Genomic DNA, 17,737 nt, shown 5'->3' with positions numbered 1-17,737 from the left:
GGAACCCCCGTGGGCTAAACACGGTTCTAGGTCAGGCCCTGGGAGGCACTTCATGAAATTCACTTGACTGAAACCTCCCTCCTCCTGAATCATCCCACCAGGGCAGGGAGGGATGCCGGGTACAGCCTTCTCGTCTCTTTTCATCTCTCCCATCCCTCCCAAGTGCATAGAGAAGGTTGGTCTTTTACCCATTTAAATCTAAAACATCAGGGAAAACATGTATCCGAATAGTGAACAATTCATAGCCTGAAGATTTTTTTTAGAATATGCTTGATAACACACCCCAGAAAAATCAACAACTGAGTAACTTCCCAAAAATTATTTAAAATTCACACACCTGATTTTCAGAGAAGTCTTTCATCGGTCTCATTTATTGCAATATTTTCTAGCTTTGCATCCAGTATAACACAATGAAGTATCACAGTGATTTTTATCGTTGCACCAGCATATACAAATACAGATCAAATGTAAATAAAATGTGCTTACAGTGGTGATCCAAACATAAAACTGCAAAGGGAATTCTCTTTGAAAGTGTAATTATTTTTCTCCAATGTACCAGGTATATATTTTTCTCTATGCCAGGTATACATATTTTTCTTCATCACATGTGACAAACATCTGATGACGTGTCACTAAGTGGGATTCATTTCCATAGGGCAACTTTGAAATGTGTGGTCCAAATACAGCATCCCAGCACATGACCTCAGCATCACTGGGTTATAGTCATGGACACAAAGATAAACGAACTTGCATATGCGTGAGTGCAGCCCATATAGAAATCTCACTTTCAGAAGCCAGAAGGCGGGTGTTAATATGCCAGCCTTGCCAGGGCTCACACTGAACTTGACACAGATCTGAGAGTGTGACTTTCTGGAAGGCATGCTCTGTTTCAGGGTGCAGTGATGTGGAAGTTTAAGGTACATCAAAATTTGGGGTCCAAAATTGCATGCTCTGAAAACTCCGCCTGCAGAGTGTGCTGGGGCAGAGGGTTGCCCGACTGCCAACTGCATGGGGGATACGTCCCCCCAATTCTCACAGCCAAAGTTCCTCCCAGGTGCAAAGGAGAAACTGTGTGCACCTTCGCAGGCCCATGAGCTTATACTTAGTTCAGAGCAGTTAAAATTCACTCAAATACCCTCATTGCATAAAGAATGAATATAGCCTCTTTAGGTTACTAGGGAACAGGCGCAGAGAAGTTAGTTAAGGCAGGCCAATTTTTTTTTTTTGGACACGGATTCTCACATTGTCACCCAGGCTGGAGTGCAGTAGCGCGCTCTCGGCTCACTGCAACCTCAGGCAGGACTATTTTTAAATATTTTTAATATCTCCAAAAGGAATCTGCACATGCACATCCGTGTTTCTACAGAAATCTGCAATCGATGGCAGATCTATGTTTGCCTTTGTGTGTCCACACGAACCATTTGGCAAAGGCATCCAATGCTAACAGGGCCCACCAACTATAACGGAGGCAAAAACTCTGGATTTTCTTTCACAGAAAGAGTAAAATTTCATTCAACTGTTCCATTTTTTGCCTCCTGTGATTCTAACAAGGAAATTTAAATAGGAAAATGTTTCAATCGTTGGAGTAAAACACTCTTTAAAAAAATAATGCTTCGAAAAGTAAAGCAAAATCTTTTACCAAAATAATTCTTTCACTTTTCAAACCGTTCTGTCCACAAGCCAGTGTAATAAACAAGTAAAAGAATCACATTCTGTCAGCTTAAAGAATGCCACTCAAATTATTACTTTTTCACTTGCCCTTAACTTGAGTGGAAAAAGCTAAGGAAAATAAATGACTCATAAATCCCAAAAGAAGATCAGTCTATGAGAAAGAGAGAATAAGGCCCTTTGGATAGTCTAACACATACATCTTTTTAATATATTAATGACAGTGGTATAGAAAGAATATGACTAAAATGCCTACCACAGTAACCTAATCAGAGTAAAACAATAAATAATATCTAAAAGAATACAGTTTAACTTCTTGAAACTATTTTCTTAAAACCAACCAGTTTCTTTGGAGAGCTCTCAATAGAAGTCAGTTATCATTATCATTTGGCATAAGTGCGCTCAAGTCCACATAGTCAGCACCACCTTGCTGGATGGAAGGAAGCTGGCAGTGTCGAACTCATTCAAAATACTGCCTTAGTAATATTTACTATCATTTTAATCTAAGGCGTTGCAAAGTTACCATGAGCTAGATGAAGCGCATTCTAAATAAAATATCTGCCATAGATACATTAAGGCATAAATATTCCAGCCTTGAGCCACAAAAACTGGGGGGAAATATGCCAATTAAATAGACTATCTTTAACGAAAGGAATTAAAGAAAAACTTATCACCTAAAAATGAGACTATTCAGCAAATACTGTAAGGGGCCCATCCACGAGGCCAAGTCTGAGGCCAGGCCTGGACCCAGTGACGTCCGGATTTCTATCAGAGACCTCAGATCCAGGTCACATGAGCCTTCACAGCCCTCCCCACTGTATTCAGAAGGTGGTGGCACTAACATTGCTATAATGGAAACGCACCCCCTACTTTGCCAAAAACCGTGCCTATCTGGCATTCCTCGACTGACCCTGTCCTAGGCAGGGACAGCCCTCAGACAGCCACCCTCTGCCTAGGTTTCACAGCCCCAAACTGCACGTGAACCAATAGCTACTTGCTGGGGCAGGACGGAAAGGCAGCATCGTAACTGGCATTAAGCCACAACTGAGGAATGCTTTTCACGGTACAAATGCGCCCAACGCCTCGCCTAGAAAGTGCTCCCTTCCCACTTGCTTAGAAATGTCAGCCCCAGGGTGGGGCAGAGGAGAAATGCTTCTCACTTCTCTCCGCTGTCAGGCCAATGACGACGCGCCAGGCTCCCAGGTGGAGCTGTGCACTCCCGGGAGGTTTATCCTTTAATGGGTGACAACCAGGCTCTGCACTGCTGGCAAGAGGCTGCTTGGGACATTTTACGCGGAGGCAGAATGAATGTCCTGGTTTTCAAAAGGTGGCAGCGGCTCTCTCCAAAAGGTGAAGTTACTGAAGGTATCCGAACAGGGAAAGTCTGAAGAATGGCTTCTTTTCAGCAACGGGAAAACGTGGTCAACTACTTCACAGAGTCTCACATACCTGGAAGGAAAGGGACATTGTCACTGCCACTGAGTGACACCAGCTCTGCACCCAGGGCTGTATGTAGAAGTCAAGAGAGATCTACAACCTCAAGGAGCAGACAGCCTACTTATTGACATGACTGAGGTCATTCTAGAATAATTTGTTATCGATTCATTGAAAATCAGAGATAAAAACGAAGAGCATACAAAGGAGGCATCAGAGAAGGCTCTGGGGAAGAGGTGGGTGGGACCCGACTTCACTTGAAGGACAGGTGAAGGGGAGACAGCCAAGCAAAAGACGGCAGGAGGAAGTCAGCATGGCCAAGGGATAGCACCTGCTGCAGGGGTCACATATGGGACATCGCGGGAAGAATCACACACAAGGCACATCTTTGGAGCGCCAGACAGAGATTGCTTCATTGCGCAGTGAAAAGGAGCTGGGTCCTGGGGTTAAAGAGACATTAATTTGATGTTCAGCTCTGCCATTTACTAGCTGTGTGATCTTGGGCAAATGGCATAATCTATCTAAGCCAATTTCCTCCACTGTAAAGGAAGGAAAAGAAAAACTAGGCCACAGTTTTAAGGTTAATTAAATAAAATAACATATGCAACATTAAAATAATGTCTACTGGGTGCTCACATGTAGCTAAGCGACAAATTATGAACACATCTTAGAGAAAAAAGCCCCAGTTGGCATGACGGTCAAGAGACCTGGGCTCTCCTGCTTGCTGTAACCTTGGACAATTCTCTTGCCCTCTCGGCGCCCTGCATCTTTATAGTGTGTGGAGGTGAATTAGAGCAGGGCTTCCCAATGCTTCCTACAACGTTCTCTTGCTCTCTTTTTATTTGCATGCCCAAAAATATGTTGCATGTTAGTTTCTGTGGCTTATACTATGAAAAGAAAGTTGCTATATTGAATATGCATGTTCAGACCTCCAGGCACCTCCTAACTGAGATTCTGGCACACCCAGTCCTCTGCCAGCCATCCCCAGATTCCTCCTTGACAGTCACTGATCCCTGTCTAGTTCCAAATTGCTAAGAACCTAAATTGCATGTTCTGAAGTATAAAAGAATGTATTAAATGAGGCTGAGTGTGTCTATTTAATAAAGGACCTCCAAAGGACTTTTGAGAAACAGTGTGCTTGCACAAAATGGAAAAATGATGTCTCCTAATATAAAACCAAGAGTTACGTCTTTCCTGGGGATTCAAACAAACAGACAGATTTTTAAAATACCTCCCGGCTTTAAGGCTTATTTGTCTGAGGTTTGTGGCTGCGGCAGGAGGGCCCCTCCCTGCAGGCTTGACTGCAAGGCTGCGGCGGGCACTGGAACCAAACCCACTCTCACACTCTCTGAGCGGCCAGGCCGAGTGTCATCTGCGCGCCTCCCCCAGACCGACCTCCACGCACAGGGCTCCTCCGGAGCAGGCAGAGCTTATGCACAGACGCTCACAAACGAAAGGGAGAAAGAACTGAGCTCCTCCCCCTGTGTGGCCCCATCCATCTGAAGACATTTCAGATGACCGTCCCAGTTCTGAACGACAAGCACCTACTTGGCTCAGAAATAGCTATACCAAGTTCAGTGCCAGAGAAATGTAAGCTCCCTGGGGGAGGAGATTTACTCTCTCACAGGAGCAGCCCCACCTCAGTCCAGGTGTAAAACGACAACATCCCCTGGCAATGAGTAAAGTCTGCAGAGCTCCAACCCAGGCCAAGCCACGGGCGAGGTGTGCATTTTAACCCCAGAGCCTCCGTCCATGCAATGACCTCAGAGGCCACCTAGCCAAACCCTCTCAGACGCTGGAGTCCCTTTTCCATGCACCTCATGGCAAGACCTGCCACGTTCCCATTCCTGGACAGTGTCTCATTGGTTGAAAGTTCTTTTTGATCCTGATATGTTTGGCTGTGTCCCCACCCAAATCTCATCTTAAATTCCCACATGTTGTGGGAGGGACTCAGTGGAAGTTAACTGAATCATGGAGGCAGGTCTTTCCCATGCTGTTCCCGTGATAGTGAATAAGTCGCATGAGATCTGATGGTTTTATAAGGGGGAGTTTCCCTGCACGTGCTCTCTTTCTGCTTGCTGCCATCCATGTAAGACATGACTTGATCCTCCTTGCCTTTGACCACGATGGTGAGGCCTCCCCATTTTTCTTTTTTTTAGATGGAGTCTCACTCTGTCACCCAGGCTGGAGGGCAGTAACGCGATCTTGGCTCACTGCAACCTCCGCCTCCTGGGTTCAAGTGATTCTCCTGCCTTCGCCTCCCAAGTAGCTGGGATTACAGGTGCAAGCTGCCATGTCCGGCTAATTTTTTTTTTTTTTTTTTTTTTTTTGTATTTCTAGTAGAGATGGGGTTTCACCGTGTTGGTCATGCTGGTCCTGAGCTCCTGACCTCAGGTGATCCACCTGCCTCAGCCTCCCAAAGTGCTGGGATTATAGGCGTGAGCTACCGTGCCCGGCCTAAATCCTTTTTCCTGTATAAATTACCCAGCCTTGGGTCCGTGTCTTTATTAGCAGCCTGAAAACAGACTAACACAGAAACCCACTAGGTCCTCTCCAGCCTGGGGAATGAGGGGGGAGCAAGAACGAGACATTGTCACAGTCAGCCACTTAGAATAGAGGAGGCAGCAGAAACTGCAAGGAAGGGTTAAGAAAGAAATCAAGTTCCTCCTGTTTTTCTGCCAATCAGGAAGCAGCCTGACACTGACTCGCTTTCTACAGGAGGGAACAGGGCCTTGGCTCCATCCTCCCCTCTCTGTACAAACCTTGAGGACTGCTTGGGTACTGGCATGACTGTAGGGTTGGAGGAGTCTTGTGGGGCAGCCCCAGGACTCCTGTTAGTCTAGAACTGCCCTCAGTTCTACTGACACTCAGTTAGAATCCAACTGGTGTAAGGACCATCTTGAAAGTAAAAATCTGCCCTAGAGGGAACTTAGCTCTCTATCTATCTAAAATCACAGGAGCTACACGGAGAAAACCAATCCATAGGAATCTCCTAGAACCAAATTCCCCCAGTCTAACTCCTCCAGATAAAGAGGACCCCCTTGAGCTCTCTGGGGTCTCTAAGGCCAGAGGCTTTTTTTTTTTTTTTTCTTTTGGAGATGGAGTCTTGCTCTGTTGCCCAGGCTGGAGTGCGATGGCACGATCTCGGCTCACAGCAACCTCCGCCTCCCAGGTTCAAGCAGTTCTACTGCCTCAGCCTCCTGAGTAGCTGGGATTACAGGCATGCACCACCATACCCAGCTAATTTTTCTATTTTTAGTAGAGACAGGGTTTCCCCATGTTGGTGAGGCTGGTCTCTAACTCCCAATCTCAGGTGATCCACCCGCCTCGGCCTCCCAAAGTACTGGGATTACAGGCGTGAGCCACCGCACCCGGCCTGCCAGAGGCTCTTTTCCAGGTCTGCACAGACAAGACCAGAAGAGGTGTAGTCTCTGAAATGGACAAGGCAGGAAGACAAGGGTCTGCCTGGGCTGACGTCACCCAGTGGGCCCACCTCCCAACAACGTGGAATGAGGAAGTGCTCTCCATTCTAAGAAGTTAGGAACCCGACGGGGACAGGATAAAGTCAAGAGTGATTCCAAGTACACAAGCATGCCTCATTAGAAAGAGTAATCCCATTTAGCCCACTGACTCAGGAAAACTGGGCTTTGACCAAAAAATATGAGGGGAATTCTTAACAATTACACAGCAATGTCTCTGGTAAGAAACATTTGGTATGTGAAGAGATATACAGTTCCTCATCTTTAAATATAGCTTCACATATTTCAGTTTGGTTACATTTCTCATTCACATTCTAGGCTTTCAAACCTAACTTGGCAAATCTAAACTACTAGTTTTCAAATTCATTCAATTCCATTCTGTAGCAGAATTTAACCACGAGTTTAAATTTTAGACCCAGAGGGGATCTGATTCAATTCCAGCTATCTAAAAATTATGTTTTGGACAAAATACAAGGAGTTGAAATACATTTCTTCATTATAAGAATTAGAGATTAACATCCAGGCAGCAAAAGGGAAGAGGTACATCACGAACTGGGAAGCGCCATTTTAAGATAATGGTACTGATATAATAATCACATAAAACATGTACAATACTCACGATGAGATGTTGGTCTTCGCATGTTCCTGTACCAGCTCTCCTTTAGGGTTGACGGTAAATATTCTATTCAAAGACACTCCTACTTGCTTGTATGAATACACATCCTATATGTAGAAAAGGCGATTTAAAGTGTTCATTAGAAAAAAAGAGTTCATTGTAAAAACAAGTCCATGGTATTTCTGATTTGATGAAATATCAAATTTTCATTAACCAGAGCTCTACCTCAAAGTGGTGCAGTGAAAGAATATCCTTTGATGGGAAACTGTTCAATTAGTTTTGCTCTCTGGGCCTCAACTCCCTCATCTGTTCAAGGACTGAGTTAAAGAAAAGACAACCTATCACGTCGCGCAATTCTAACATTCCTTCAGGTTATTCTCTGACCCATATTCCTACTTCATGAAAATCTCCCATAACTTTCAAAAGTAGGACTTTCCGATGGAGCAGTTAGTACCCAACTATATTCTCTAGAATACTTAGCTTTCTAGTAAATTTGGGCATACGTGCAAAATCTCAAAGCGCTTCTTTCATGATACGAGACAACACTAGACGTGAGATGCTAAATTCGCCATCATGGTTAGGACTAATTTTGCGGTTCCCTTCTGGTAGAAAGAACCTAATCCGATTAAATGTTCTCGCTTTACTGTTTTAATGAATAATTTGGAATTTGGAGTTTTAAGTCCCACATCTCAAGCTTTGACCCACCTGCCAACCTTCAAAGAACCCTGGAGGCCATAAGACAATTTGTAATCCCCTTCCCTTTAGATGTAGGCAAGTGGCTCTTCACCCGCCTACTGCTTCTGGGATGAGAATCTGACTCTACATATAGTTCTAGGATAGGGCTTTCAGATGACAGCAACCAGAAAAGGCAGTCATTTCAAGGGTTTTTCCATACCCAATCTACTACTTACAGCCGGTCGGTTTCCAAAAGCAGCATAAAACGGTTCTGTATTGGGGAAAAACAGGTTTTTGATGTCTGTCAAACACTGGACTTTAAACTTTTCTGGCTTCTTTTCAATCACTTCTCTGTTAAACAAATAAATAATAGATTAACATGAGAGGCTAAGCTTCCTTTAGCATCAAACTGTTTTTAGCTGACAAAGCTGCCACAACACTATGAAAACTCAAATCTTCAAAAGTTTAGTGTGTGTCAGGCAGTTCAGACATCCCAGAAAAGCACGAGATGGAAAGTAAACCCATACTTTCAAGTCTTTCTACAAAGAAAACACCAAGGATGAGCCATTTCACCAAGAGTTCTCCTGGTCACCCAGGAAACAAAGAATGACAGAGCATAAAAACAAAAAGGAACATCTCTAAATTAATTCGATAAGGCTAGCATAACCTTAAAAACAAAACCTAAAAAAGAAAAGTATGGGCAAAGTATGGACCAATCTTATTTGGAATATAAGTGCAAAAATTCTAAAATATATATGTGTGTGTGTGTGTGTGTGTGTGTGTATGCACAAATTGTAGCAATGTATAAAAGCTGGGTTTATTCCAGGAATGAAATAGCAATTTAATATTTAAAATCAATATAATATAACACATTATCAGGTTAAAAGAGAAAAGTATGATCATCTCAACAGATACAAAAAGGGTATTTGATACCAGTTCCCTCCCAACTTCAAATTCATTTTTAAAAATATTTAAACTTAAAAAGAGGATTTGATACAAGTTAACATCTAATCCAGATGAGAACGCCAACCAGGAATGGAAGGGAATGCTAAAAAACCTAGAGTGAACATCTTATTAACGGTGAAATGATGATGGTCTGTATCACCATGGCAATTCACTGCTGTACTGCCTGCCCTATCAAATGCAATAACGTAAGAAAAATAAATAAAAGTTATATATATTAGAGAGAATTAGGGGGGAAAATTGTCATCACAAAAAACAAATATGCACATTAAAAAGCTGAACCTACACGTGAATTACCAGAATTTAAAAAGGCTCTAATAAGGTTAACAAGTCAATGAACAAAAAAAAAAAATCAATGTACAAAAACTAATCACATTTTCATGCATCTGAAACAAGTAGAAAAGGTAATTGTGTAAATGGTATTTTAAATTAAATTTTAAAATATAAAATGTCTAGAAATAAACCTAACAGAAGATGTGCCAGACCTTTATGGCTAAAATTATAAAACTTTACTAAAATATATTAGGGAAGACCTACACAAATGAAGAAATAGACTATACTCTGGGATTGGAAGATCCGATATAATTTTGAGATGTTAAGTCTTCCTAAATTGCTCTGCAGATTCGCTGCAATTTCAGTCAAACTCATAACAGAGTCTTGGGTGTTTTGATGCAATTTGAGTCTAGAAGCTACGAAACGAGCAGCAAGCCAGGCCTAGCACTTCCGATGCTGGGAAGGTGAGGAGCTTCTGAGCTGTGGGAGACGGGACACTATGGCCTTGGCCAATTCGTCCAGGCCTTTGCCAGTGGAACAAAACAGAAAGCCCCAAAACAGAACCACACATTCACAGATGCTTGCTTTATGACCACAATGGCATCTCGGAGCAGCAAGGACAGGGCGGTCTTTTTAGCACGTGGTGCTGGGACAAATGAATATCCATGTAGGAAAAAAAGATTACATTGCACCCGCACTTCATTCTACCTAAATAAATCCATTCTTAGTGGATTATAGACCCAAATGTGAAAGCAACACCTTCAGATAAAATACAGGATTGTCTTCATGCCCACAGGTCAGAGAAGACTTTGGTAATACACAAAAAGCACAACTACAGAGGAAACAATACGCTCAATGACATAAAACTAAGTTTATTTTCATCAAAAGCTATGAACTGGGAAAAGATACCCACAGCACTCCTGACAAAGGCTAAGTGATCACCGTCCTGTGCTGAGGGCTTTTTTCTGCCCACTGCACCGCACGCATATCCACCCACTATATTCCCCTCCTTCATCCTAATTCAAAACCTAGCGGTAGAATCACAACTGCACCTAGTCAAAGAGTTGTGCTAAGGAAGGTCATTTGTGTGCCCATCAATGATAGACTGGATAAAGAAAATGTGGCACATATACACCACGGAATACTATGCAGCCATAAAAAAGAATGAGCTCATGTCCTTTGCAGGGACGTGGATGAAGCTGGAAGCCATCATTCTCAGCAAACTAACACAGGAACAGAAAACCAAACACTGCGTGTTCTCACTCATAAGTGGGAGTTGAACAATGAGAACACATGGACACAGGGAGGGGAACATTACATACCGGGGCCTATCAGGGGGTGAGGGGGCAAGGGGAGGGAGAGCATTAGGACAAATACCTAATACATGTGGGGCTTAAAACCTGGATGACAGGCTGAGGAGTGCAGCAAACCACTATGGCACATGTATACCTATGTAAAAAACCTGCACTTTCTGCACATGTATCCCAGAACTTAGAGTAAAATTTAAAAAAAAAAAAAAAAAAAGGGGGAAGGTCATTTGCATCAGGGCAGACTTGGCTAGCAATTCTAGAGAACTCCACGGGACAGCTAGCACATGGAATGGCTGTGGCTTGATGGCAGCCCTGGGAAGGACCAGCAATATACCTTGGACAATGATATTTAAATAAGAAAATGAGAAAAGGATCACTTTAAATGTATAGATAGCGTTAGGATGTCAGAGTAACAATGTCGACTTTTTGCTTGGCCTAGCAAAGCCTTACTACTTAACACAGGCTGATGAATGGCTTGTTGCAAATTGTCAGCATAGCCTAGGGACACAATTTCATTAAAATATCAGGATTTCTATGGAGATCAATGCTGTTACGATAGCTCTGAGGACTTGAAATACACTAGGTTGTGCCTGACTTATCTCCCCTAGAACGTGCGTGTCTTCATTTAAGATCCTTTACTATAGGAAAAAAGCTACTGCTTACACAAAACAACGCCGTGATGGAAAAGGTACCTACAGAGCTAAAGGAAAATACACAAGAATCAACACGGCATTGGGGGCCCATTTAGATTCTTCCATTGTTTGCATGATTAGCAGCAGGAAACAGTTCATGTGGTCTTCAAATTCAGGCAGAATCACACCAATGACATTCATAAAGACCAAGTCTATGATAGTTCCAATCAGCCTTCAGCAGGGCCCAACGTCCCATGGTTGACCACAATAGATTTTGCTTTGAGAGGTGTCTAGTAAATTGCCCTGGGCCTCCAACTACAGGGACATCCAGGGTTTCCTTCCTCCAACTACAGGGACATCCAGTGTTTTCTTCCTCCAATTCCATGGGGCCAGAGTTAGTCTCGCTTAGCTACCTTGATATGGTCCAGTAGATGAAGGGAGGAAGGCAATCAGAAATTGGCTAGTGGTCTGTTAGAGGACCCTTAAAACGAGCAGTGCTCCCAGAACTCTAAGACAGAAAATAACAAGTATGATGGGTGGCAAAAGCCAGGTGGATGATGGTGGTTGGTAGACGGGCCACTTAAGGATCCCTAAGGAGATGAGATAGAGGCTCATTGTCCAAGGGACATTAAGATTCAGCCAGGCTACTCAAGAAGAGATGGAGCAGGAGAGTGACCCAGAAAGAGGGGAACAGCACGTGCAAAGGCTCCAAGCAGAGACAATTGTCTGGGAGACACAGACTGAGATGTAGAGACAAGAGGAGGGGAGGCACGGGCCATGAGGAGCCACCAGGCGCCAAGCTCCTGAGTCTGGACTTGGCCTGAAAGCCGTGAGGAGCCAATGCAGATGTGGACCTGTGTTTGGAATGATTTTCCTGGTGCCAGCTACGGAGCATGGATATTGGTTGGAGAAGACCAGTGAGGAAGCTATTCTTACAAAAATTGCAGTTAGGAAGAGAGAGGGTCTGAACAGCCCCACAGATGTAGGTGTAGGGAGCAGGCCTGGTACCTGTGCAGGGCAGAGAAGAGGCTGCTGGGACTCAGCAGCAGGGGCCCCTGGGGCAGCACCGTGCCCCTCTCGTTGACCCAGTGCAGGTAGCCCCGCGTCATGTCCGCCATCCCGATGGCACGGGCAGAGCAGTAGAGAAATTTATATCCGTTCCTGAAAGACATAAAACATTCATATTTCATGGCATCAGAAAATGGAAACTTTTTGCATTCACAAATCCTGATCCAGATCTGTTCTGAAGAATGGCACTGTTTCAAGTTCCCCCACATACAAAAGTCCACATTCTACAAAATCTTGCTTGCAATTGAGAAATAAGCTTAAATACATTTCACTGTAATTCACTAAGCACTTTTGCATTCCCCACTTTGTTTAATCCTCAGGAGAACATGGCTGGATGAGTATTTTCCCCTGGTTTTACTGCTATGGAAACTGAGGTTCAGATGGATGAAACTGGTTCACCTGCCTGTGCCTGAGCCCTTCGTACTCCCCCTGGTCCCAAGCTCTTGGCTACAGCCCCTGCGACAAGTCCACAGCCACCTGCCAATTCACACACTTTGCTCCAGCATTTGCTTCATTCGCTCCTACACACACCCCATTAAATTCCTCCTCTCTTTTGGGTAATTCACATCAGCACATAAATATTCTGCAATCTCTCATTTCATCCTAAAAACAAGCCAAGCCAGAACAACCACACACACACACACACACACACACACACACACACACACACGTGCGCGCGCACACACGCCAAAACGTCCTTAGTCTCTCTCTGGCTAAGATACCATTTCTCTGTTCCCTTTTGTAGTAAAATTCTTCCAAAAAGCTGAGTATACGCATACGCATTGAGTCCACTTCTTCACCTTCCTTCCTCTCCTCACTCCCAGCAGACTCTCATTCTCTCGTTCCCTTCCTTGCTGTCCCTGCACAGGTCACCTTGATGCCCATCTTGCCAAACCCAGGTATCAACTCTCAATTCTTGTAGGAATGGACTCCCCAGTAGCCTCTGCCTCGGGGGTTCGTTCCTTCTCCAGAAGCACCTGAGTCACTCAGCCCCCAGGACTCCACAGTGTCCGGGTGTTCACCTCTTCAGCAGCCACCCCTTCCTAGATACGGCGGCTCGACTGCTCCCATCTGCAGTACAAGTCTCAAAACGTACAAGCGCCCAGGGTCTCAGGCCTCATCTCTCCTTACCCACTACACTCCCTAGAGGATCTGGGGATCTCACCCACTTCCACGGCTCCAAATGCCATGTCTAGACTGAAGCAACATAACTATTCTATGAATGCAACTTTGTTGCATTAGCAGGACTCCATCTCACTTTTTTTTTTTTTTTTTTTTTTTTTTTGAGAGAGCCTTGCTCTGTCCCCCAAGCTGGAGAGCAGTAGCGCAATCTTGGCTCACTGCAACCTCTGTCTCCCAGGTTCAAGCAATTCTCCTGCCTCAGCCTCCCAAGTAGCTGGGATTGCAGGCGTGCACCACCACGCCCGGCTAATTTTTGTATTTTTTGTAGGGAGCGAGTTTCACCATGTTGGCCAGGGTGGTCCCAAACTCCTGACCTCAGGTGATCCACCTGCCTTGGCCTCCCAAAATGCTGGGATTATAGGCATGAGCCACTGAGCCCGGCCCCATTTCACTTTTTTTTAACCATCAAAAATTTAGTGTCTAGAATGAAATGTGCTCTAAGTATAAAAACTTGGTATCAAGTTTCAAAGTCTATTATAAAAAAAAGAAGGTATGATATATTTCATTAATCGTTTTCATATTGATTATATATCTAAGTGATATCATTTTGAATATGTTGGATTAAGTAAAATATATTATTCAAAAATTTTTAAACACTATCTATACACTGATATCTCCCAAACGCATGGACCCCGTCCAGACCCCTCTCCCAAGCTGCAGCTACTATGAACTCCACATTATGCCCACTGTGCAGTACAGGCTCACTGTGGACCCCATAGTACTCATCATACTCCAAAATGGGTGCCTCCAAAACCACACACCACGGCGGCTCCTCCCCAACTCACCCCGAGACTCCTCAGGAGCCCGCGTGGCAAGTAGCAAGTGGCAAGTGGCACTCTCCTAAGCCAGGGGTGACGTCAAACCCTCAGGGGCCCCACTGGTGTCTCCTTGCCCTCAGCCCCCATGCCATACAATCAGCAGGTCCTCTCTGCTCCACCGCCGACGGCCACTCAAACCACCCCTCAGCACCACCCAGTGCTCCCACCACGCCCACACTGCACAGCCTCCTGGCCTCCGTTGCTGCGACGATCTTGAATGACTTCCCTGCTGCTATCCCGACTCCACGTGGTGCTCTAAGAAAACGTAAAGCGTAGCCCACTCACACTCAGAACCCTCCCGAGGCTGCACCTCTCGCAGACATCGTCCAAACCCTTCACTGTGGCCTGTAAGACCAAGAAGACCTGGCCCCCACCTTTCTCTCCAACCCCAACCCCATCTGCAATGACTTCCAACTCCTCATTCCTGGCAAACCACACAGGTGTTCCCATCCTTCCTCCAACTCGCCACGCTCATCTGTGCCGGCACCTGCCTATGCCGTTCCTCCTGCCTGGAACACCTTTCCCCCGGTCTGCAGGGACTGCTCACACCCTCACCTCATCTAGGTCTCCGCTGGATCTCGCCTCTCCAGAGGGCCCTTCCCTTGACCTCCCCTACACGATGAAACACACACCCCCTCACTCCTCACCCAGGCACTGGCCCTCGCTCTGCCTTCCCTCTCCTCCTAGCACTGATCACTAATACGACGTTACAGTCCCTTATTCAACTGTATCTCTCATTCATCCATAAACTCCATGAGGACAGGGACTTTGTCCCATTTTTTGCTACAACCCCAGTACCAAAAACAGTGCTTGACTTGTAGCAGACACTTAGTGAATATTTGCTGAATGAGTGAATAAACTACCCGCTTCCTATCCAACGTATTGCTCTACCATAAATATTTTATAATGGCCAATGGACTTGTTTCAAAAACTGCTCAATAATATGTTCTTTAAAACTAAGAAACAGGAAAGTTTTAAGACAAAAAGAATCTAGACATAACAGCTTATCTGGAATACAGGGATGCATCTGAAAATTACAGTCTTTTTAATTTCTTTTCTTTCTCTCTCTCTCTCTTTTTTGAGACAGAGTCTCGCTCTGTCACCAGGCTGGAGTATAGTGGCATGATCTCAGCTCACTGCTACCCCCGCCTCCCAGGTTCAAGCGATTCTCCTGTCTCAGCCTCCTGAGTAGCTGGGACTACAGGCATGCAACACCACACCTGGCTAATTTTTTGTATTTTTAGTAGAGACGGGGTTTCACCATATCGGCCAGGATGGTATCAATCTCTTGACCTCGTGATCTGCCCACCTTGGCCTCCCAAAGTGCTGGGACTACAAACGTGAGCCTCCGCACCCGGTCAATCTTATTAATTTCTAAATATCTTTGCATTTTAGCCATCTAATTAATACAACCTTTAAAAAGAAATCACTATTTCCATGTATAACTCTTCACATCAAAGTCCTAAAAGCTGCCACCTGCAGAGATCTAAGATGCTAATCTACACAAAACTGGATTGTCAAATATATTTCACAGTTGGGCCATGCCACTGAGTTACTGTCAGCGTGCCAGCATTCTTACCTGACTAAACTTAGCTGGAAAGCCAGCTCGAGAGTGACCTAATGGGGAAAATGCTTGCTGGTGGAAGAGCCTTCCCTCCCGCCTTCAACAAAAGCTGTCTGCAGTGCCAACAAGTGCTCCCATCAAATGCTCAGGCAGCACTAAGTCTCCATGGTGTCCCTCACAGGGAAGACCCCTCACTCAGGAGGGCAACCAGTGGCAGGACATGCCCCACAGGCCAGCCCAGTTGAAGTCCCTGCTCAACCCGTAGGCTCCTTCCACGGTCCCTTCAATGCACACTCACTGGGCGCTCCTGTGCCAGGCCACACGTGGGGTCTGGGGTGCCCACAGGGCATGGCACAGCCCTGCCCTACAGGAGCAGAGAGTGCTTGGGGAAAATCAACAATTACCCAGCAGGACAGGTGGGATCCAGGGATAGGAAGTGCCAGTGGATAAAGGTGCGATACACACACACATCACTCCTGTTCCTCTAGCATTCTCAGCAACTGGAACACCAGATGGGAAAAAAAAAAAAAAAAGAGGGATCCATGCCCAGGCTTGGTGCAAACAGTTTTCTCCTCTGCCCTAATCTCTGCATCCCTCTTAAGACACTGACTCAGGGAGATTTAAATAGTTTGGAAAGATTACCTTTGGGAGCATTTTGCAAGATAAGCTTCTACACTGGAGTTTCTCAACACTGACATCTGAGACGGGAGGAGTGTCTGTTGGGGAGCGAGGCCCCCACAACGCCGCGTCATTGGATATGCAGCACCACCCTGGGTCCACCCACTAAGGGTCAACAGCATGCCCCAGTTATGTCCATCGGAAGCATCCCCGGACACTGCCATATGTCCATCCGTTGAGAGCCACTGCTGTAGAGAAAAATGACTCTGTGGCCCCATGTGCCATCCTAAGGGGAGAGAGGGTCACCAGCCACCTTGAGAAAGGAAGGCCCAGCACCACTCAGGCTTGGTGAGTCACCTCCCAGGCACTCTGCAACCTGGTTTCTGCCTACTCTCCTGCTTCATCTTTTACCCACCCCACCGTCTGCACCGGAGCCTCCCTTTCAGTGAGCCCACCCAGCACCTGCTCATCTCCCAGCCTCCCCTCTCGCTCCTACTTCCACCTGTGGGGAGCTTTCCTCTCCTTTGAAACCCTGCTCCTCCAGGGAGACTCAGCTGAGTGCCACCTTCTCACAGGGCCCTCCTCTGACACCTCTGGTCAATCAAAATTAACTTCTCCTTGACATATGTCCAACAAAAACCAGCATCTTCCTCGCTCGATCTGCCCCTCACTGCCTTATTACAGGGAGCCCTAAGTGTCTCCTCCCACATTACCACAAGCTTCTTGAAGGGAGAGACTGCTCAGCACCCCCGACGGCACTTAGGACAGCTCCTGGTGCAACCAGAGTCTAGCGGATCCCTCTGAGTTTGGGCTGAGGTTTGGCTTGGAAAAGCAAAACACACTCTTGTGCAATCCACACAGCCAGGAGCAGAGCATTCCCAGGTTAGCAGTGACCTCAGGGGTCATCTAGCCTAACCTTCTCATTTTACAGAAGAGGAAACCAAAGCTCAGAGTAGGTACTCGGTCCCAGGGCCCAGTGTGAGCTAATGGCTGCCGCCTCTGGGATCCCGGCCCGACTCCCAATCAGACCTTCTATTTACCACATCATCATATCTCTTACTGGCAGAGAGCAATGACTGCAATAAACAAAGAAGTGCTGACATGAAAGAAAGAACTGCTGCAGGCAGGAAAAGAAAAAAGATCTAGGCCGGGCGCAGTGGTTCATGCCTGTAATCCCCGCACTTTGGGAGGCTGCGGTGGGCAGATCACCTAAGGTCAGGCATTGGAAACCAGCCTGGCCAACATGGTGAAACTCTGTCTCTACTAAAAATACAAAATTAGCCGGGCATGGTGGCATGTGCCTATAATCCCCGCTACTTGGGAGGCTGAGGGAGGAGAATTGCCTGAACCTGGGAGGCGGAGGTTGCAGTGAGCCAAGATCATACCATTGCACTCCAGCCTGGGTGACAAGAGCCAAACTCCATCTCAAAAAAAAAA

At 45.7% G+C, this 17,737-nt stretch overlaps 1 protein-coding gene across 14 annotated transcripts in view; it reads right to left on the bottom strand.

Annotated features, from left to right (window-relative positions):
* Nucleotides 1-341: 341 nt before the first annotated feature.
* The window catches only part of LOC105486474 (lipin 1), a 142,538-nt gene continuing 125,142 nt past the window's right edge, over nt 342-17,737 (bottom strand). For 12 of the 14 annotated variants that reach the window (XM_071076247.1, XM_024794290.2, XM_071076248.1 and 9 more), the window contains 4 exons: nt 12,059-12,211; nt 8,109-8,223; nt 7,201-7,304; nt 2,886-3,117 (listed from right to left, as the gene is read on the bottom strand). In XM_071076247.1, coding sequence (XP_070932348.1) covers nt 2,958-3,117; nt 7,201-7,304; nt 8,109-8,223; nt 12,059-12,211 — 532 coding nt within the window. In that variant the 3' untranslated portion in view covers nt 2,886-2,957. Of the gene's footprint in view, nt 3,118-7,200; nt 7,305-8,108; nt 8,224-12,058; nt 12,212-17,737 lie in introns of all 14 variants that reach the window. The other 2 variants (XM_011749335.2, XM_011749342.3) reach the window with 1 other exon arrangement.

The sequence above is a fragment of the Macaca nemestrina genome, chromosome 13 (assembly GCF_043159975.1).
Source record: "Macaca nemestrina isolate mMacNem1 chromosome 13, mMacNem.hap1, whole genome shotgun sequence".
Classification (NCBI taxonomy): Eukaryota; Metazoa; Chordata; class Mammalia; order Primates; family Cercopithecidae; genus Macaca; species Macaca nemestrina.
This window is presented reverse-complemented; position numbering and strand designations above follow the sequence as displayed.